The 22,706-nt window shown below is 39.4% G+C and overlaps 1 protein-coding gene across 1 annotated transcript in view; it reads right to left on the bottom strand.

Moving 5' to 3' along the window:
• The window catches only part of CFAP44 (cilia and flagella associated protein 44), a 151,355-nt gene continuing 128,649 nt past the window's right edge, over nt 1-22,706 (bottom strand). Inside the window, exons 29-35 of the mRNA XM_003261819.3 lie at nt 18,681-18,791; nt 16,408-16,538; nt 14,928-15,044; nt 13,808-14,009; nt 6,607-6,767; nt 4,557-4,691; nt 1-1,617 (exon numbers count right to left, since the gene is read on the bottom strand). Of these exons, the coding sequence (XP_003261867.1) occupies nt 1,426-1,617; nt 4,557-4,691; nt 6,607-6,767; nt 13,808-14,009; nt 14,928-15,044; nt 16,408-16,538; nt 18,681-18,791 (1,049 nt within the window). The 3' untranslated portion in view covers nt 1-1,425. The remainder of the gene's footprint in view (nt 1,618-4,556; nt 4,692-6,606; nt 6,768-13,807; nt 14,010-14,927; nt 15,045-16,407; nt 16,539-18,680; nt 18,792-22,706) is intronic.

The following is a 22,706-nucleotide window of genomic DNA, read 5'->3' as shown; positions in this document are numbered from 1 at the left end:
TATGACTAGCATATTTTTAAAAATACTTGAAAGGCACACATGGCTTAGGATATACAACACAGAAAGTGATTTTAAAAAGTCACTTCTCCAGTAGAGAAGTGACTACATCAGAAATTAATGATGACAAGTGCAAACAATAAGGTATTCTGACCTCTTAAATGGGAATATGAAGGAATCTTAGGAAGACAATAGGCCAAGTGGCCACCTCTAAGAATGTTCTGAGGTACAAAGAAAGCAAGTCCTGTCTATAATTTTGGGGGGCACATTAGCAGGCTAATCACAGGTGAGGAAGACTTGGCATTGCTGAGTTCCCTTCTATGTTTATGCAATGTTCCTTTCTTCACCCGCCCTTCTCAGTGACCAGCTTATCCTGGAACAGCCTCAATGAGTAGCTCATTAATACAGAGCTGTTCATCTAAAGAGCTATGCTCTGTTACTAACAGGATTCCAAACGTCACTGAGATTACCCTGCAATGGTTACAGCCGGGAGCTTCAATGAGCACTTACCCCCAAACCAAAAGGATACTCAAATTAGTTTAAAATGTTCTGCGTAATCAAAGGTGATTGTTAAAGATGATCTCTAAGGTAAATCTATTTCATTATCTCCTCATCTATATCAAAACCAGAAAATGGCCCAAGTAAAACCTGAAAGAAGATGGCAGAGGACATGAGCAACTGTGGGGAAAACTTAGAATTCTGATGGAGTTGCAGAAATCTTTAAAGAAAAGCCTCTTCATTGACTGTTTTATTAAGCATGCCCCTCTGCTCCACTCAGAACTGAGGAGTCTACAAAAACTGTGGGCAATCCAAGAAGGCTGGTTATTTTCCTGCTTTCTGCCAACCCAAAGCAAACTGCTCTGCCATGTCTGTTTGTATTTCCTGAATCCTGAGCCCTCAAAAAACTGCTTTATGAAGTCAACAACGGCAAAACTGAAATTTGCATTTCTATTCTAAGATATAGTTGGCAAAATGTCCTTTTCTCCTGCATCCTATCAGAGAACACTTAATAACATCTAAGTTTATTTTCTAAGGATCAAGAAAACAAAGTTTTCTCACAAATTGCTGAATGATAGTTTTTCTTGCCAAGGGCTAAAAATTCAGCATACCCCCAAATCAAATTTTCCTAAAACAAAATATATTACAGATGATTTGCTGCAATCATGAAACACAGCCTTCCGAGACTTCATATTCAATCTAGTAGTTTCGAAATATCTAAAATGATTCAGTTTCATAACAGAGGTTGGGTGCTGCAGTCCGTTCTAAGATAACCAAATTGTAGAGAGATCCTTAAAGCTACGTGACTGGATCTGGTTTTAGACTTTCAGGCAAGTTCAGTTTAAAGTAATAAGATTGTTGGAGGTGATGAGACAGAACTTCCGGTGAGTTATGTCAGAAATCTTGTATGGGTTTGAGAAAGTAGCAAACTCAAAGGTCCACGGGCTGTATCTGTTTCTCTTGTGGAGACTGAATGGGTGGGAGGATAAGACCACCTTTCCTACGCAAAAGAGCAATCTCCTCCTTTAAGGCCGAAATCCTTTCCGCCTGGAGTTGGATCAATTCAGTGACCTCCTCTCTTGCCACAACATCTGCTTCCCGAGGGCCCTGGAAGGCATTGCCCTGTTGAAAGAAAACAGCTCCCTGTTGAAGCATCATTTGGTATGTGAAAAACTCCATGCCCTTATACTGTGTATCTGTGATGAGTGCTGGCCTGACAGTCACCCTAAACAGCCACTGCTCCTTAATCTTAGGAGCCTTCAATTCCTCTGCTAAAATCCCACCATTAGAAATGTGTGCCTTTGGGCTAATAAACAACTCTTCAAGTGCAAATCCTCTTTGGATGAGTACACTTTAAGCTAGCTATCAGTCATTCATTACCTAGAGAGCTCATCACTGGAATAATAAAAGACAGAGTATGTCTTTCTTTTTCTGGACAGCCCGTATTTTGGTTCCCAGAATGAAATCTTCTGTTTCCTCATCTGAGTTATTTCCCTGTCCAGCTGACTCCTACTCATGTTTCACACATCACTTTCAGGGAGGCCTTCTTTTCCCCATGGACTAGGTTAGGATTTCCTGCTTTCTGTTTTATTGAAACATCCATTATATATATACATCACTACAATTTACAGAATATTATATGGTTCATTCTGAACCATGTAATATTTATGATATTTGACCATTTTTAAAAATCTAAAACAATGGCAGTTTAATATGGCATGACCGAAGTGCTTGTTTGTTACCTATCTTTCTTGCGAGATCCTGTCTTTTAGAAACAGGGCTCCATATGACTAAGTCTCACCACTCTGCCAATACCTGCCCTAGTGCTTACTACATAAGTAGATGCTCAATAACATTTGAATGCATGAATACATCTGTGAAAGGAAAGACATAATACTTGCATGGTGCCCACTTTGTGCAAGGTGCTTTGCATATGCTCTCTCATCTAATCCCCAAAACGACTCTGAACTGGGTGGTATCATTCCAGTTTTACAGATAAGGACATTGAGACTCAGGGAGTCATTAACTGGCCAAGTCAAGCTGGGAGCAGAGTTAGAAACAGGTTGCCTGATGCTAAAAGTCCATACTTTTCCCATTACTCCTATGTACTATAGCAGACCTGCATAGTAAGTAAGGATTATCCAACACCCTCTGCCTCTTCTCCCTTGCTCACTTTTATTTTACAGGCCATGAAAGCTAACCACTTAACCTTACCCATTTTCTCCTCCAGCTAGAGGAGCTAAGTGGATATAATCTGAAACTTTTGCTCCTTAATAAAAGGGACAGAAGAGGCTGGTGCATGGATGTGAAACATGGGAGCTGAAGCAGCTGTCATGTGACTTTGAAGGAAACTTTGGGAAAATCAGAGATACGGGCTCTGGCATCATGGTCCTACAAAACCAAAGCCTGTAGTCATCTCCCTCTAGACTTCTTGTCAAGTGAGAAAAATGAGTCCTATTTGTTTAAGGTACTCTCAATAGGGCTTTTGGTTACTTGTAGCTAAAAGCATGCCTCATACACCAACTCATGTCCAGTCATTCCAGTGGGTTAGTTTGAAGTCACCTCACTTTCCCCTTCTTCTCCTCACCAGACTCAGTCAAATTTTGGTTATTCTTACTTTGAGATGGCTTTTGATATTTGACACATTTTTGTTGTCACCAACTATATCCCAATTCATGCCTACATCATTGTAAGAAGCAATGGAGTCAGCGTTGGAGGCAGACAGACCTGAATTTCAAAACTAACTTCACCATGCATTAGCTCTAAGAGCTTCAGCAACTTACTGAGCTCCTCTGAGCTTTAGAAAGTACTGTTTTGAGGATTAAATGAGATACCCTATGTGAAGAGGCCATACATGTAAAGATATACTGTGTAAAGAGACAGATACTAGTAACTTCCTCTCCCATTCAACTGATCTCCTGCCTCTAAGCTGTCTCCTCTCCAATGTATCTGGACTGATCAGAGCACATCGACTCAACAAATGTTGACTGACTACTCAGTCTGTGAAGATTTGGGTTAGGTATTAACCTTCTCAAACACTGCCTTGATCCTTCACTCAAAAGTTATTCAGTGGAAAAAGACCCTTCAATATTCAAATTCTAGTCTTCCTTTCACATCTAATCTTCAATTATAAGCCTTCCCAATCCTCCTAATTCACTTTTCATGGAATAAACAGCATTATTTCTTACTTTGGGACTTTTGTTTAGACCAATGATTCTTAAACTCTAGTGTGCTTCAGAATCCCCGGGAAGGCTGGTTAATGCAGACTGCTGGGCCCCTCCCCTAGGGCTTCTGAAGCAGTACAACTGGGTTGGGGCCTTAGCACCTGCATTTTAAACAAGTTCCCAGGTGATGCCGATGCTCTTCTTCAGAGGACCAAACTGTTAGAACACTTAGCTTAGACCACTTGCAGGGTTCTGAAAGAAAATATAAAGCAAAGAAAACCAAGAGAAACAACTGGCCTTTTTGAAGGTAATATTGTTAAGTATATAACATAGAGTTTAGAATATGCTATACATGTGTTAGGTTTGTGGAGGGCAAGACTTGGATTGGGTAAATATTTATTATTATCCACCACATACAATGTATTAAGTACAATGTTAGGCTGGCTAAATATTATGTAATAGCAAGTTGAAACCCACACAAAGTGACAAGCATTTTAATAAGAAAACAGGGTAGATTTCAGCACTCAAGATGCCCACTTCAAGTCAAATGAAATATGCAGATATTGGAAATAGATGTTTGACACCAAACCCAGGGAGTATAATGGTGTCGTTATTTATACCTAAGTAACCTTACACCTCTCTAGGACCAAGGCAATTCTATTGATTAGTACTTATATGAGTTCATGGCACCCAAGAGGCATTCAATAAAGCTAATCCCTCAGGCCCACTGTAATGTGGCTAACACCAACTCAGTGTCCTCAGAGACGCAGATGGTCTAGAAGTGGTCCAAGATCAAGCAAGGTTTGTTTAAATGCCAGTACTTAACGTTCTTGTGAATAGCTACCTTTGACAGAGCTCCCTCAATTCTGAAAAAGGGTCTGAAGGTAAAGAACATACCTGCTGATTCTGTAGCGTATTCAACCGAGAATCAAGTTTCTTCTTTTCAATACACAAATCATTCATCTGATAAAGCTTTCTGGTGTGTTCTTTTGTCTTCATCATCAGTTCCCATCGCATTTGAGCAATCTTTTCCTACCAGGGTGGGAAGATGCAAAATAGATGTAGTGAATAAAAGAAGAAATAAAGAAAAATGAGTGTCCAGATTTGGTCAAAATCATCAGGCAAATGGAGCAATGTGCCCATATGAAAATATAATCAGAAGCCAATATGAAAATGCAACAGAAACAACTGCATTGGGCCTGGTTTGATTAAAGATAAGAATATAAGTATGCTCAAGAATAGGAGTAGGTAGAAATAAGATAGACACAGACATCATTGTATTATTGAGGAATGAAATTACTATGCATACTGATTGCTGGTACTCATTACTTAAAAGGAAGGATGATAATTTAAGCAGCTAACTTTTCTATATTGCTTTTTCCCCATCTTTCCCAAGTCTTGGCCCAGGATCCTTAAGGTAGCTGGCTTGAATGGCCACACATCTGTATAATGGCTTTCTTTTGTTTTCTTATTGATCCATCAGTTGCTCACTGCAACCTCGAACTTCTGGGCTCAAGTGATCCTCTGCCTAAGCCTCTCAAGTAGCTGGGACTACTGGTGTGCAACACCACACCCAGCTAATTTTTTAATTTTTTGTAGAGACAGGGTCTCACTATATTGCCCAGGCTTCCAACAAATTATTTTAGATTGCATATATTATCACCAACATTCCCTTAATAGGGACCAGTCCCACTGACATGAACACTATTTGCTTCCTTAAAGTACAGTGGTACAACTTGGATTAGAAAAGTTGAGATGGACCATTGGACAACACAGCACTAGGAAGCTCTCTTCCTACCCCATCTGCCAATGACATATGACAGGAAACTGGAGAAGTCATCATGATTCTGTGGACTTATAAAATCTTTGTGAAAGCTCCTACCTCTAAATCAGACTGGAACCAGGCCATGGCTCATCTCATGGCTCAGGGAACAATATGTAGGCATTAACATCCTCTAAGACTGTATCAGCCAAACAGTGTATGCCTTGTTACAAAATTTATTACTTAGAGGTGTTTCATAATTTCCAAATTGGCACAGCATGCAAAAACCATACAGTAATACAATTCGAGCCTGAGAGGATAGCCACTCCATTTCTAAAACTGTCAGAGCATTTACACTTTTTTTAAAAATGTAGGTTCAGGCATACATGTACAAGTTTGTTTGTTACTTGGATATATTGTGTAATAGTGAGGTTTGGGATTCTGGTGGACCCATCACCAGATAGCGAATGTTGTACCTAGTAGGTAATTTTTCAACCCTCACCCCCACGATCCTCCCAGCTGCTGGAGTCCCCAGTGTTTATTATTTTCATCTTTATGTCCACATGTACCCATTGTTTAGCTCCCACTTATAAGTGAGAACATGCAGTATTTGGTTTTCTGTTTCTGAGTTATTTCATGTAGGATAATGGCCTCCAGCTCCATCCGTGTTGCTGCAAAGGACATGATTTCATTTTTTTATGGCTGCATAGTAATCCATGGTATTCTATATGCATATATATACATACACACATACACAGCACATTTTCTTTGCCCAACTGGTGTGAGATGATATTTCATTTTCTCATTGTGGTTTTAATTTGCATTTCTCCGATGATTAGTGATGCTGAGCATTTTTAAATACAATTTTTGGCTGCAGAGCATTTATACATTAATGTAGGCCTCAAAATGGGATCTCTCCATAATCTTTCATCCATTTTACATCATATGTATATGCACCCTGGACCCCAAAACCTAGTGCTGGTGCTCTCACTCCAAGATAAACAAATCCCTCTAACTAAGTGAACAGTAAGGAAGCCGAGACAGGCCTAAGATCCTGCGGCAGCCAAAGGGTCTCGCAGACCAGCTCCAGCTACACAGATGCTTCACGGGTACCACTTCCTGCTCCCTGGCATTTCTTGCCTTCAGCCAGATTCAACCAAAGATCACCTGCCTTCTCCTCCTTACCTCCCACATCTTCATCTCCTTCGCATTCGCTAGCTCCTTTCGAAGTTTTCTGATCTTCAGTTCTTCAAGTGTTGTATTAACAGAAAGCGTCTGAAGGGCTTCTAGATTTACCACGCGGCCAAACTTGCTGATCATGAGCTGCCGGACTGTTTCCTCCATTTCTAAAAGAAGACAGTCACTGGCTCAGGTTGTTCAATGGCTCCCATTGTTATAAATTAACACCAGGAACAAGAACGTTCTAAGGAACTGCTTTTGTAAGACGGTGAAAGATTTTATATCATCAGTGATTTTTCTTCTGTGAGTTTTTGCCTGCTGCTTTCCTCATTTAAAAATGCCCATTTGGTATTGTCTTTTCACCTTCTGAATCCTGTGTAAAACTGACTCAATGTTCCCAACTGGCTTACGGATTGATCTGCCCCTCCTCAGACTGTTAACAGGCACCAACTAGATTATGAGCTTGTCAATTTTTTTTCAAATACGGCACTTTACAGCATCTAGTATTAAGAATAGAGCAAGCACTTCAGAGAAGTCTCCATCTTACTCCAGGTAAATAATGACAATCCCTTTGGGAATTCAGGAGGCCCTGCGTGGTCTGCCTGCCTACCCTGCTTTCTCTTCCCCCTGCTTTCTCACGCCTCTCCTCCTTACCACCCTACTCTAGACACACTGACCTCCTCTGTGCTTCTCAAACATGCCAGGCTCACCCCAGCCTCATTTCCTCTGATCTAAACTGCTCTTCCCCAGAGACCCACATGGCTTGCTCTTCCCAGCCCATTTTCTAAAAGCAAGCTGATACTGGAGCTGTGACTAAGAGCAGGCTCTTATCCTCTAGCCAGGGATAACTACATATTATCAGATGTGCTGCCTGTCCATGGAGGCTTTCCCTGCTTTCCATGGACCTCAGCATTCTTTTTCTCAATCCATTTTTAATTTTTCTCCTTAGCAATTATCTAACATGTAATATCTAACATGGAATATATTTTACTTTTGTTTCTGTGTTTCCCCAGTGTGAGAACACTAGAACACCTCTCCAAGAAAACACAATCTTGTAACAGGACTTTCTCAATGACCAGACTGTCCCCAAGCAAAGTTTGAAGGCCTTAATATGCAGCAAGATGATTCAATTCTTTTATAGTGCAGAAATTTGTATTTGGGCATAATTGTTATGATTTACGCTTGAATTAGAATAGTACAATTGGCATGGCTGCCATTATGCACAATCCAGGAGGGGCTATTCACTTTCTATTCTATGTAAGTAGTGCCCCACGGACATGTATAATGTGGTGGCCATCTAATCAGTGACGCAAATGAAACGATGAATGGATGATGTGCACATGTGTACTGGCCTGTGGCTGCCTGCCTGGCCTCTCTCAGTAAGAGCTTTGATTTCCCCTCAGCTAGCCCCACCCCCATAAAAGGGGTTGCCCTCTTGCATGGCAGCCTCATATACCAGAACATGTACTCTGATCCTTGCCAGCTCCATTGTGGAGCCAGCCCGGTGTCCTTCTCCTATGCTGAAGAGTCTAGCTAATGCTCACTAGGGACATAAAGTCTTCTGGAACACTCGCTACCCACCTTCCCCATGGCTGTGAGCTGTGCTCTCCCTAAAATGGAGAGAACTTATTCCTTCTCACCCTCATGTTCTAGGCTCTCCTCTTCTTCCCCACTGGATCTAGAGATGGAGAAAGGCAACAAGCTAACTGCAGTGTTATTCACCACTTCTAAGCCACATGGTCCAGCCATATATCCCAATTCTGGGCACATATCCAAAAGAAATGGAAGCAGAGACATAAATAGATATTTGTACACTCATGTTCATCACAGTACTATTCACAATAGCCAAAAAATGGGAAGCAATCCAGCTGCCCATTGACAAATAAATGTGTAAACAAAATGTGGCATATACATATAATGGAATATTATTTGCCTTAAAAAGGAAGAAAATTCTGACACATGCTACAACATGGATGAACCTGAAAGACATTATCCTAAATAGAATAAGCCAGTCACAAAAAGGCAGATACTGTATTATTCTCCTCATTATGAAGTACTTCGAGTAGTCAAGTTCACAGAGACAGAAAGTAGAGTGGCAGTTTCCTGGAGCAGAGGGAGAGGAAAATGGGAGTTACTGTTTAGTGGATATGGAGTTTGGGAAGATGAAAAGTGTTCTGGAGATGGATGGTGGTGATGGTTGCACAATCATATGAATGTACTTAGTGCCATTGAACTGTCCACTTACAAATGGTTAAAATCATCAATATTATGCTATGTACATTTTACTGCAATTTAAAAAAATAAACTTAGAAATTATTAACCCTAAAATAAAAGATTGATAAATTAAAATCACACAGTTATTGTTCATCAAAAGCCACCATAAAACAATCAACAAAGTAAAAAGACAACTCACAGAATGAGAGAAAATATTTGCAAATTATCCATCTGACAAGGGGTTAATAACCAGAATATATAAGGAGCCTGAACAACTCTATAGAAAAATATCTACTAATCCAATTTTTAAATGGGCAAGAGATCTGAAGAGACAGTTCTTAGAAGAAGACATACAAATGGCAAACAGGTACATGAAAAGGTGCTCAACATCGCTGATCATCAGAGAAATGCAAATAAAAACTACAATGAGATATCATCTCACCCCTGTTAAAATGGCTTTTATCCAAAAGACAGGCAGTAATAAATGCTGATGAGGATGTAGAGAAAACAAAACCCTCACACACTGTTGGTGGGAATGTCAATTAGTACAACCACTTGGAGAGCAGTTTGGAGATTCCTCAAAACGCTAAAAACAGAGCTATCATATGACCAGCAATCCCACTTCTAGATAAATACCCAAAAGAAAGGAAATCAGTATATTGAAGAGATACCTACACTCCCATATTTATTGCAGCACTATTCATAACAGCCAAGATTTGGAAGCAACTTACTGTCCCTCAACAGACAATGGATAAAGAAAATGTGGTACATGTAGACAATGGAGTACTATTCAGCCATTAAAAAATAAGATCCAGCTAGTCACAGTGACTCACATCTGTAATCCTAGGGCTTTCTGAGGCTGAGACAGGCGATTGCTTGAGCCCAGGAGTTTGAGACCAGCCTGGGCAACATAGCAAGATCCCATCTCTACAAAAACATGCAAAAAAATTACCCAGGCATGGTGGTGTATGCCTGTAGTCCCAGCTACCCAGGAGGCTGAGGCAGAAGGATCACCTGAGCCCGAGAGGTCAAGGCTGCAGTGAGCCATGATTGCGCTACTGCACTCCAGCCTGGGAGACAGAGTGAGACCCTGTCTCAAAGAGAGAGAGAGATCTTGTCATTTGCAAGAACATGTATGGAACTGAAGTCATTACATTAAGTGAAATAAGCCAGGCACATAAAGACAAACTTTGCATGCTCACCCTTATTCGTGAGAGCTAAAAATTAAAACAACTGAACTCATGGAGATAGAGAGCAGAATGACAGTTACTAGAGTCTGGGAAGGATAGTGGAGGTGGGGGATGTGGGAATGGTTAATGGGTACAAAAACAGTTAGATAGAATCAATAAAATCTGGTATTTGATAGCTCAGCAGGGTTACTATAGTCAATAACAACTTAACTGTACATTTTAAAATAACGAAAAGAGTATCATTGGATCGTTTGTAACATAAAAGATAATGCGTGAGGTAATGATACCCAATTTACCCTGATATGATTATTAGACATTGTATCTCTGTATAAGAATATCCCGTATATCTTATAAATATATATATACCTACTATGTACCCACAAAAAATAAAAATTGAAAACAAATTTTTAATTATCTTTAAAAAGCCTCCATAAAAGTGAAAACAAAAAACCAAAGGAAGATATTTGGAAAACCCATAACCAACAAAGGATTAGTATCAAAAAAAAAAATTCCTACATATCAATTTTTTAAAAGGCAAACAAATCAAGACAAAAATGAACCAAATACATGAACAGACATTTTATAGAATAGGAAACATTAAAAGTCCAAAGACATACAAAATGTGCTTAACCTTATTAATGGTTAGGAAAATGAAATTAAGACCATGATTTACCACTTTATACTTTCCAGTTTGGCAAAGAATCAAAGTCTAATAGGATTATGTATTTTCAATGATGTATGTAGCTCAAAGGGGACTCTTAAGTACCGCTGATTGGAGTGTAAATTGATATAATCATTTTGGAAGAGAATTTAACATTTTTTAAAAAGTTAAACACTTATATGCCCTATGACCCAGCTGTTCTACTTTTAGGTACGAAACCCTTATATTTTTAGAAACTCTTGTAAACATATACCATGTACAAGAATTTTCATAGCAGAATTATCAAAGCAAAAGAACATAAAGCAATTTAAATGTCCACTGTCAGCAGAAGAATGAATAATTTTAGTAGAATCATATGATATATTTTACAATGAAGACCAACAACAGCTATATGCTATATCACATCTACTCTTATGAATATAATATTGAATGAGAGTATGTTTCAAAAGGCTACATATGATATAATATTTCTACAAAGCTCTAAAGCAATATATTATTTAGAAATACATGTAAATATGTTATAACTTTTTTTTAATGAAAGGGAATGCTAAACATAAAATTGGGAATGGTGGTTATCTCTGAATATGGGGAGACAGAATGGGATGGAAAGAATGCACACAGATAGATGTTACAGTGTTGGTAATACTATTGTTAATAAGTTGGGTGGGTGGGTTCCTTCTGTTGTAATACTCCACTGCTTATATGTATGTTCCACATATCAAATATTACTAAATTATTTTAAAAGATAATTATCTTTATACTATACATCTTATACTATATACTTCAATTTTAAGTGGGTTAAAAACCCAAATGTGAAGGGCACTACTAATAAGGAAACTACTGAAAATGATCTTTTTAAATCGACAAAAATTGTATATATTATCATGTACAACATGCTGTTTTGAAATATGCACACATTATGGAATGGCTAGATTAATAGATTGAGATAATTAACTTATGCATTGCCTCACATACTTTCTTTTTCTTGTTGTGAGAACACTTAAAATTTACTCTTAGCAATTTTCAAGAATATAACACATTGTTATTAACTCTAGTCATCATACAATAGATCTCTTGAAATTTTTCTTTGGATCTCACTGAAATTTTTTATCCTGTGACCAACATCTCCCCAAACTGTACCCCAGCCCACAACCACAGACCCTGGTAATCATGATTCTATTCTGTTTCTATGAGTTTAATTTTATTATACTCTGCATATAAGTGATGTCATGTGGTATTTTCTTTCTGTGCCTCTTATTTCACTTAACATATTGTCCTCCAAGTTTATCCATGTTGTTGCACATAATGGGGTTTCCTTCCTTTTTAAGGCTGAAGAGTATTTCATTGTGTACATATACCATATTTTCTTTATCCACTCATCTGTTTATGGACACTTAGATTGATTCTGTGTCTTGGCAATTGCGAATAATACTGCAGTGAACATAGGAGTGCAGATATCTCTTCTGCATACTGATTACTAATTTCATTTCCTTTGGATATATGCCCAGTAGTGGAATGGTTGGACCAAAAAATCTCTTTATGACCTCAAAATAGGAAAGGATTTCTTAAGCAAGACACACACACATACACATAGTGCACAAACCATAAATAAGTAGATTGATAAACATTACTATATTAAGATTTAAAACATCTGTATCCAAAAGATACACTAGACAAAGTAAAAAAAAAAAAAAAAAAAAAAGAGAGCCAGGCACGGTGGCTCACGCCTGTAATCCCAGCACTTTGGGAGGCCAAGGCAGGCAGATCATCTGAGGTCAGGAGTTTGAGACCAGCCTGGCCACCATGGAGAAACCCCGTCTCTACTAAAAAATACAAAAATGAGCCGGGCGTGGTGGCATGCACCTGTAATCCTAGCTACTCGGGAGGTTGAGGCAGGAGAATTGCTTGAGCCCAGGAGGCAGAGGTTGCAGTGAGCCAATATCACGCCACTGTGATAGAGGTGAGACTCCAGCCTGGGCGATAGAGTGAGACCCTGTCTCAAAAAAAAAAAAAAAAAAGAAAAGAAAAGAAAAAAGACAAGACAAGCTACAAACTAGAAGAGATTTGCAGTGCATTTAATGGACAAAAAGGATATATTAAGAACTCCCTAAAATCAATTTAAAAACAAAAAATAGAAATCAAAAATGGACAAAGGATAGGACAGGCAAGTTACAGAAAATAAATAAATGGCAAATAAATGCATGTAAAGATGTTTAACTTCACCAGCAATCAAAAAATGTGAACAAAAACCACAAAGAAATATAATTTAACATCTCACAGGCTGGCAAAAATATTAAAGTCTGATAATATCAAGTGTTGATGACAATACGGAGCCTGGGCAATTCTCACACGTTGCCAGGGGAGGAGAAATTTGTTCAACCACTTTGGGGGCAACTTGGCAATATCCAGGAGAGCTGAAAATGTACATATCCCTCTGTAACCCAGAGACCCAGTACTAGGATTCACCTTCTCACACATGTGCACAGGGAGATGTGTACAAGAAGGTTTCCTGTAACATTGTCTATAATAATGAAAAATAAGAAATATCCTAAATATCCATCAATAGAAGGCTAAAGAAATAAAATCTTTAATATTCATAAATGGAATACTATAGCAGTAAAGTGAATAAACTATCTGTAGTTCATGGATAACTCAAAAGTTGGTTTAATAAAGTGAACCACAAAATGATATAAATATCATCACAGTTAAAAATATGCAAGGTAGGTCTCCATATTGTGTGTGGACACGTCCATATGTATGTGTGCATACCTGGTGGTGAATCCCGAGGAAGGAGCCACAGAATCCCATTAGAAAGAGATGGGGCTTCGATTGTATCTCAACGTTTTCTTTCTTAAGCTGGGTAGTCTTGCACTTGGGTTATTATTGTATTATTCTATATTTTAATCATACACAAAGAGAAGATGATTCTATGACGAAAGGGTTCTCCCTTTAAAATAGGAAAGTGAACTTTTCATGGCATCAGGAGAAACGGTGAGTAGGAAGATGTTGTGGTGTTCTCGTTTCCCTTCTCAGTGGTTCTGAGTCTGCAATTACTATTTTCACAGTTGGAGACAGTTGCTTGGATAAATTCCCTTTGTTACCAATAAACCTTACTAGTGAGGCCGTGGGCTTAGATACTCACTGTATATGGTTTTTGTCATTTCTCTCTTTTCTCGGATGAGCTGTTTACGTCTCTCTCTCCATTCTTTGTTAAGTTTTTGCTGCTTGGAATTTTCCTCCTGGAGCTCACGGATTCGTTCTTGCAGCCGTCTCAAGGCGTGGTTAGAGAAGACCAAAGTACCAGAAAGATCGCTAGGTATTTCTCCAAATACCACATACTCTATCTACAAGCATAAAGCAAATCAAAAGAAAATAGACAAAAACACAGATTTTGTATATGGCAACAGAAAGCATAAGAGATGCACTTCCTTCTCTGTCCCTTGTTTAGCTCCTTGCCTTCGGGCTTCTCCCTCTTCCTTACCAAGTAACAGTGGCCGGGCAAATACAGAAAGATGCTGTCAGATAGAAAGCCACATCACACCTCTGTGGGGATAGCAAATCCTCCCACACAGATCATGCCTATTATCTACTGCATAATGATATGACAAACATTTCAGGGCTGGCACCCTAGGCAAACCGCTACATTTAGCTCATCCAGTTTGGGTCAGGTTTCACAAAACATATATAAGGCTGATCTTGTTGTTGTTGTTTTCCTAAAATACAGCTTTTTCTCTTAACCTGACAAAGGAGAATACAATAAGCCTTTTCTCTTAATGATATGTATTCCTGCAATTTAATATAAGTTGCAATTCAAACAGAAATGAACAAGAAAAGTAAAAAAGAGAAAATATCTTCCTTTTGTCTTGACCTCCCTCACCAATGAGTAGAGACTAAGCAAAGGTCATTTTAGCATGATTAGTCCACGTATAGATAAAGATGGTGTGAAAACTGGCATGGATATAAGAGCCAAGATTTCACTCTCTGAGCCACTGCATTCTTAAATCATAGGCTCCTCATTTCTCTAGACTTGAAATGACTGATTTCCAAAATGCTAATAGGCCATAGGGAAATATGCGTGTTTTGATCTTACTCTTTTATAACAATCTGACAGTGGATAATACAAGTGTAGGTGTCATTCTACAGGTGGAATTCTCAACAAAGAACCATGATTCTCCCCATTAGTGAACTATGAATCTCTCTGAAAAGCTTGGGTGTGATGACTCTTCTCCGACAGGATGGAGCAGCCTCCCCAGATGCATCACCTGGTGGAGCTTGAGCGGAATCACAACTAGCAGTTCATTCAGCCGCTGCTGCTTCTCTCGCTGATAAGCCTCCAGGGCCTCCTCTGCTGCATTCAGATTAGTTGCGACAATTTTCACCTGCAGAAAGCCCCGTGTCGTGAAATGGTGACAAGACTCACTGAACATACATCTAAAGATGGTGAATGAAGGCATCTTTGGAGGAAATAAAGCATGAGCAGAATCTGCTTTGTTGGGCTGTGATTAAGTGCATGATCCCAGTTTGCAACTCAGGAATGCATATTATTTTCTTTCTGCCAACTTATGATCCACATCACTCTTCAATCATTTCTATGACTCCAGAGTTATAAAGTTTTGTGAATAAGAGCCCAGAAGACATGTCCTCATCTCCCTTTTATTTTCTGCATGAAAAGCAGCCCATCAGCATGGAATGTCTTTGACAGAATGGTGGAAGTCTTTTTTGGTCATGACTTCAACAAATTAAAGAAGTTTCATTGCTTTAAAGCAATGAAACTGCTAACTATAGTATTTCTAAAGCACATTCTCCATGTCCTAGAAAACCTGAAAGTTTTCCAGATCATTTCCTATTTGCAAGAGGAGAAATAATACATCAAAAATATTTTTGAACATGAATATATTCTGAACATGAATGAAGTTAAGTGATATTGCTCTAGACAAGAGTACAGGCCGGGCGCGGTGGCTCACGCTTGTAATCCCAGCATTTTGGGAGGCCGAGGCGGGCAGATCACGAGGTCAGGAGATCGAGACAACAGTGAAACCCCATCTCTACTAAAAATACAAGAAAATTAGCTGGGCGTGGTGGCGGGCGCCTGTAATCCCAGCTACTCGGAGAGGCTGAGGCAGGAGAATGGCGTGAACCCGGGAGGCGGAGCTTGCAGTGAGCCGAGATCGCACCACTGCACTCCAGCCTGGGCGACAGAGCGAGACTCCGTCTCAAAAAAAACAAAAAAAAAAAAAAGAGAGTACCTAAGAGGGAAAGTGAGCAGATTAAGGCAGAAATTGATGGTCTCCAACATGGGATGCATGCACCCCAGATGATCAACAAAATCATCTATTGGGGTATAAATTGAAAATGTCAGCGTTTCTATTTATTTTCATCTCATTCTATTTAATTTCTGTTTTTGTGGATGTTTCCTATTGTACAAAATATATAATAGTTCATAAATACAATTTATAAATACATAGACATTTATTGTATGGGGAGGGGCTCCATTTTCATTTTTTTTACTTACAGAGTAAAGTCATCAGAAAAATCTGGAGACCAATGACTGACACAAAGTAAGTCCAATCATCAAAAAAGCAATGTCCCCCACAATTTAGGGAGAAAAAAACCTGGCCTTAACATTTGAAATGTTTCATTTCTGAGAAGTCCTAATATTGTCATTGCTATAAAAAGGCAACATTATAGCTAGGAGAATGTGTAGCATTTTGAGAGGATAAATAAGTAGACAGATCACCATACTTTTTTTGACAATGTATCATATTCCTTTTTGAGGTTATCAACAATTTTCTTTTCTTCAACTAAAGCCTCCTCGATGTCCAGCCTTTTCTCTCGAAGTTGAAGGGCCAGCTCAAAAAGAGCCACATCACAGTCTGCCAAGAGAATTTAAATAAAAACCAGCCCCATTTGTTATGGAATGTGGTAGTACTAAAACTGTGAACTTTGGAGATTCAGAATCAATAATGTCTATTTATGGATCCACTCTAGCCAGCTTTTAAGACACTTATGGCTTAATTGTTCCAGGTTGAAATTATTAGTATTATTAATAACCATAATAATAATAATAATAGTATTGATGTTGTGAGCAGTACTCTGAAGCAGGCTTTGTGCTAAGCCCTTTATGTACATTATCTCACTCAAGGCTCATAGACCCTGCAAGGCAGAAACTATTGTTCCCATATATAGGTGAATACCTTAAGTCTCAGAGAGGTGACATAACTGGTACATAACAGAATGGGATTCAAGTGCATTATCTATTATTTCCACAGTATCACACTAAGAGCCACCTTTATCCACCAAGTAATAGAGAATGTAGAAATGGAATACTAAAATAGAATTCAGGAAGCTTAGATCTAGCTATCATCATACTGCTATCATCATACTAACTGTGAGTCATTCTTCAAGCCATTTAATTATCCTGCTAAAAAATAATGAGTTGGCATTAGAAGGTTTGTGTGCTCTATTTCACTCATAAATATTATGATTTTAAAAGACCATTGTATTCAAAAGTAAAACAAGATAAAACTTTATCTGAACTTAAACTTTTAAAATTTAATTAAAACCTTATTTGAAATGTCTAGAAAAACAAATTACAGATCCCAAAACTTGTTTTTTCTCTACTGAACCATTCATCTATTGAGACTGTAAGAAATTGGTCTGGATGCTCCAGACTGGTTTCGCCAGTGAAAACAGTGAATGAGGCTGGGCACGGTGGCTCACGCCTGTAATTCCAGCACTTTGGGATGCCGAGGCGGGCGGATCACAAGGTCAGGAGATCGAGACCATCCTGGCTAACACGGTGAAACCCCGTCTATACTAAGAATACAAAAAAAATTAGCCGGGCTCGGTAGCGGGTGCCTGTAGTCCCAGCTACTGGAGAGGCTGAGGCAGGAGAATGGCGTGAACCCGGGAGGCAGAGCTTGCAGTGAGCCAAGATAGCGCCACTGCAGTCCGGCCTGGGCGACAGAGCAAGACTCCATCTCAAAAAAAAAAAAAAAAAGAAAACAGTGAATGTAAATTGTCAAGCATTTCCAGGAAACTAGTCAAAATGCCCTTACAAAACAGATTTGCAACACAAAAATTTGAATAGGTTTGTCAAAAAGGGAAATTACTGTAAAATATATATGTAAATTATAGTCTGGCATTTCTCTATAAAATTAAACTTGCTACATAATTTATAACTCTGAATCAACTGTCAACTGTCTGTATATTATTTGTCACTCATAAATGGCTGCCTGAGAGAACAGATAATAAATCACCCAGAGAGCCCCCAAAAGTATTCATGAACATTTTCCCTAACCATACTATTGGAAATAGCAATGTTCCTCTCCATCCTCACTCCCGCACTCCCTTCAGTTCTTTTCCCATAGTATGTACCACCTTCTAAGATTCTGTTGAATTGACTTACTATATTTATTGCCTTTCTCCACTAGACTATAAGCTCCATGAGGATGGAGGAGTTTGTTTTATACTTTGATGTATACTTAGCATCAGATAAGTGCCTGGCACATAGTAGAAGTTGAATATTATTGAATAAAGAAATAAATATCCTAGCTGGGCGCGATGGCTCACGCCTGTAATCCCAGCACTTTGGGAGGCTGAGGCAGGTGGATCACGAGGTCAGGAGATCAAGACCATCCTGGCTAACATGGTGAAATCCCATCTCTACTAAAAAATATACAAAAAATTAGGTGGGCGTGGTGGCATGCACCTGTAGTCCCAACTACTTGGGAGGCTGAGGCAGGAGAATAGCTTGAACCCGGGAGGTGGAGGTTGCAGTGAGCCGAGATCGCACCACTGTACTCCACCCTGGGTGACAGAGCTAAACTCTGTCTCAAATAAGTAAATAAATATCCTTATACTTTAAAAAAGGTATTCATTAGACTCTATATCATACATTTTAAACTATCCTTTTTTTGAATTATCAGAGAACAGAGAAACCAAAAAAGGGCCTTCTCAGTATTGCCAATCAATATTCACACTTCACAGAGAACATGTGGTTTTATCTAACTTACTTGTTGGGCAAATAGAATCATCAAAAACCTCATCTTCGGATTCAGACTCATCTTCATCACTCTCCAAGCTAGATTCTTCTTCACTTGATTCCTCACTCTCCTCATCTTCATCTACGGAAAGAGGAGGGCATTGTTAACAAATAAGTTTCTATATTAAACTAAATACTAGATTTTTAAAGTAAACTCTTTTTCAATGAGCCAGTCACTAGCAAAATAACTCAATATAAGAGTTTAAAATGGTTAAGGACACAAAGAACACAAACCCAAATGCCTGCAGAAGGTTGTGCAGTTACTATCAATGCAAGCCAGAGGGAGGTGAGACCAAGTTCCCAAGCTGCAGATGTTGTAGTCCATCTAACAGACAGTTAGTGAAATAGACCCACAATTCCTAACTTATAAGATGCTCTAAAATCAGACAAAAAAGATTTTTTTCCTTTTTTTTTCTTTTTTCTTTTGAGACAGGATCTGGCTTTGTTGCCCAGGCTGTAGTGCAGTGATGCAATCTCGGCTCACTGCAACCTTCACCTCCTGGGCTCAAGCAGTCCTCCCGCCTTAGCCTTCTGAGTAGCTGGAACTACAGGCACACACCATTATGTCCAGCTACTTTTTGGTTTTTGTTTGTTTGTTTGTTTGTTTTGTAGAGACAGAGTTTCGCCATGTTGCCCAGGCTGATCTCGAACTCCTGGGCTCAAGGGATCTGCACAACTGGGCCCCACAAAGTGCTGGGAATACAGGCTTGAGCCACTGTGCCTGGCCCTGAAAAGATTTTCATAAGTTATCTGAAATGAAGTAATGACATTTATAGTCTTTATTTAACTTGGTATGAATATTCATGTTTTGCTGCAGAAGTACTAAGATGTTTGATTTTGGGATTCTGTACCAGAACTTGCTAGTGGTATCATGTTGACAAAGACTCTCTCCTTTCACCCAACTTGAGTCAGACTTCTCTGAGTCCTTTTTCTGACTAGTTCCTGACCTTGAGCTGTGTCCTTAACCTATTTAGTCCAATTCTAGCAAGAATCCTGCAAGTTAGCTTAGAAAAAATTTCCCACTTCCCCCAATGGAGAGAACTTGATATCTGATCAAATTCCTCATCACTCCACCCTTATTATCTTATCACCTGGCTTGCCCTCAGCAAAAGTCCTATTAAAACAGTCTAGTGAAGAATTACCCTACTTCTTAGTAATTTTCTGTCCACTGACACCCACTCTGTTCCTTGGCTATAAATCTCCACTTGTCCTTGTTGTATTCAGAGTTCAGCCCCATCTCTCTTCCCTGCTACAAAACCCCATTATAGTAGCCCCCTGAATAAAGTCTGCCTTGTTGTTTTTAATAAATGTCAGGAATGATTTCTTTATTATATCATATATAATATCTTCAGAAATATTTCTGAACACAAAAATACATCTGTCTCCAAGGGTTTTAGATAAGGGGTTGTAGACCTTTCCACTCCAACCTGCCCCACTTTCTTTTAAAACACCTTGAGGCCATCTATGAACTACAGATCACCAATTTACAATTTATAAATACAGCTAAACATTATGTGCAAAACAAACATAAGAAGACTCTGAAAAAAATGGAGAGAAGAAAGTAGAGCAACTATGCGCCTTAGAACCTGAGGAACAACACTGCGGTGAGTTTCTTGGATATTCTTTTAGCCCCATCTATCTCAGACTTGGAGAAGAATAAGTTGGCAGCCTAGAAACACCAACAGATCTACAGATACAGAAAGCCTCAACAAAAGCTTGCTCTCTCGAGCCAAAGGAGCAGGAAAGGGGCAGCCTAGCAGGAGAGAAAACTTTTAGACAGTAACTATTCTATTCCAACCAAACACCACAGAAAAACTCTGGTACAATCCCCAACTAAATAAGCAAAGGTTAAGGGGGAGGCTAGACATCCACCCTCACAGGGCTGTAATTGGGTGTCCCAACACTCCCACTGGATGGTGTTAGAGAAGGGCAAGCAGGGAGCCAGTACATTTATTCACACTGGCTGGTACCCAGCCTCGCCCCCACCCTCACCACCAAGATGCCTGTGGAGGCCATGTGATAGCCTGGACTTCCACTCCCAAGGTCAGTAATAAGGTACTCTCCCCTCTCCCCTCAGGGGTGGTATCAGAAGAACATTAATAGAGAGTCAGGACTTTCATCATTATCTGTAAGTACTCACCATCCCCGCCATGTCGATCACTGAAACTACATGTGCAGCTGGAACTCATACCCATACACAGCAGTATCAAAGAGGCCCCCCATCCCTTGGGTGACAATGAAGTCTGAATGGGGAATATAGATTTCTACCTCCACCAACAGTAAGGAGACTCTCATCCCTTTCCTTGTCAGATTAGTGTTTGAGAAATTCGAGTAAAACAGAAGATTTAAATAAGATACAGAGTCTCATAATATAATATGAAAGTTTTTAGGATTCAATTAAAAGTCACTCATACCACAAACCAGGAAGATATATGACATGGTTCGGATCTGTGTTCCCACCAAATCTCATGTTGAACTGTAATCCCCAGTGTTGGAGGAAGGGCCTGTCAGGAGGTGATTGGATCATCAGGGAGGAATCCCCTGAATGGTTAACACCATCCCCTCAGTGCTGTTCTCATGATAGTGAGTGAGTGAGTCATCATGAGAGCTGGTTGTTTTAAGAGTATGGTGTGTAGTGCCTTCTCTCTCACTCTCTTGGTCCTGTGTCTGCCATATAAGATGCCTGCTCCTGTTTTGGCTTCTGCTGTGAGTTAAAGCTCCCTAAGGCCTCCCCAGAAGCAGGTGCTGCCATGCTTCCTTTACAGCCTGTGGAATCATGAGCCAATTAAACCTCTTTTCTTATAACTTACCCAATATCAGATATTTCTTTATAGCAATGCAAGAATGGACTAATGCAGTCTCCAACTGAGTGAAAAAAGAAAACCAATAGCTGTCAACACTAAGATGACAGAGATATTAGAATCGTCTGATAAAGTGTTTAAAACAGCCACGATAAAAACGCTTCCATGAGCAAAATTTGAACATACTTGAAGGAAATGAAAAAATGCAGTCTCAGCAAATAAATAGAAATTATAAATAACTAAATGAAAATTTAAGAACTGAAAAATACAATAACCAAGTGATATGGTTTGGCTCTGTGTCCCCACTGAAATCTCATCTTGAATTGTACTCCCATAATGCCCACATGTTGTGGGAGGGACCTGGTGGGAAATAATTTGAATCATGGGGGTGGTTTCCCCCATACTGTTCTCATGATAGTGAATAAGTCTCATGAGATCTAATGGTTTTATCAGGGGTTTCCGCTTTTGCATCTTTCTCATTTTCTCTTGCTGCCACCATGTAAGAAGTGCCTTTCACCTCCTGCCATGATTCTGAGGCATCCCCAGCCATGTGGAAGTGTAAGTCCAATTAAACCTCTTTTTCTTCCCAGTCTTGGGTATGTCTTAATCAGCAGTGTGAAAATGGACTAATACAGTAAATTGGAACCAGTAGAGTGGGGCGCTGTTGAAAAGATACCCAAAAATATGGAAGTGACTTTGGAACTGGGTAACAGGCAGAGGTTGGAACAGTCTGGAGGGCTCAGAAGAAGATAGGAAAATGTAAGAGAGTTCAGGACTTCCTAAAGACTTGTTGAATGACTTTGACCAAAAGTCTGATAGTGATATGGACAATAAGGTCCAGGCTGAGGTGGTCTCAGATGGAGATGAGACACTTGTTGGGAACTGGAGCAAAGGAGACATTTGTTAGTTTTAGCAAAGAGACTGGGGGCATTTTGCCCCTGCCCTAGAGATTTGTGGAACTTTGAACTTGAGAGAGATGATTTAAGCTGTCAGGCGGAAGAAATTTCTAAGCAACAAAACATTCAAGAAGTGACTTGGATACTGTCAAAGGCATTCAGGTTTTTTTGGGTGTTTTTGTTTTTGGTTTTTTTTTTTTTTTTTTTTCAGACCGAGTCATGCTCTGTTGCCCAGCCTGGAGTGCAGTGGCACAATCGCCACTCACTGCAAACTCCAGCTCCCGGGTTCACACCATTCTC

Source organism: Nomascus leucogenys, chromosome 21, assembly GCF_006542625.1.
Source record: "Nomascus leucogenys isolate Asia chromosome 21, Asia_NLE_v1, whole genome shotgun sequence".
NCBI classification, from domain to species: domain Eukaryota; kingdom Metazoa; phylum Chordata; class Mammalia; order Primates; family Hylobatidae; genus Nomascus; species Nomascus leucogenys.
Note: the sequence above shows the minus strand (reverse complement) of the source record. Positions and strands in the feature narration are given on the sequence as shown.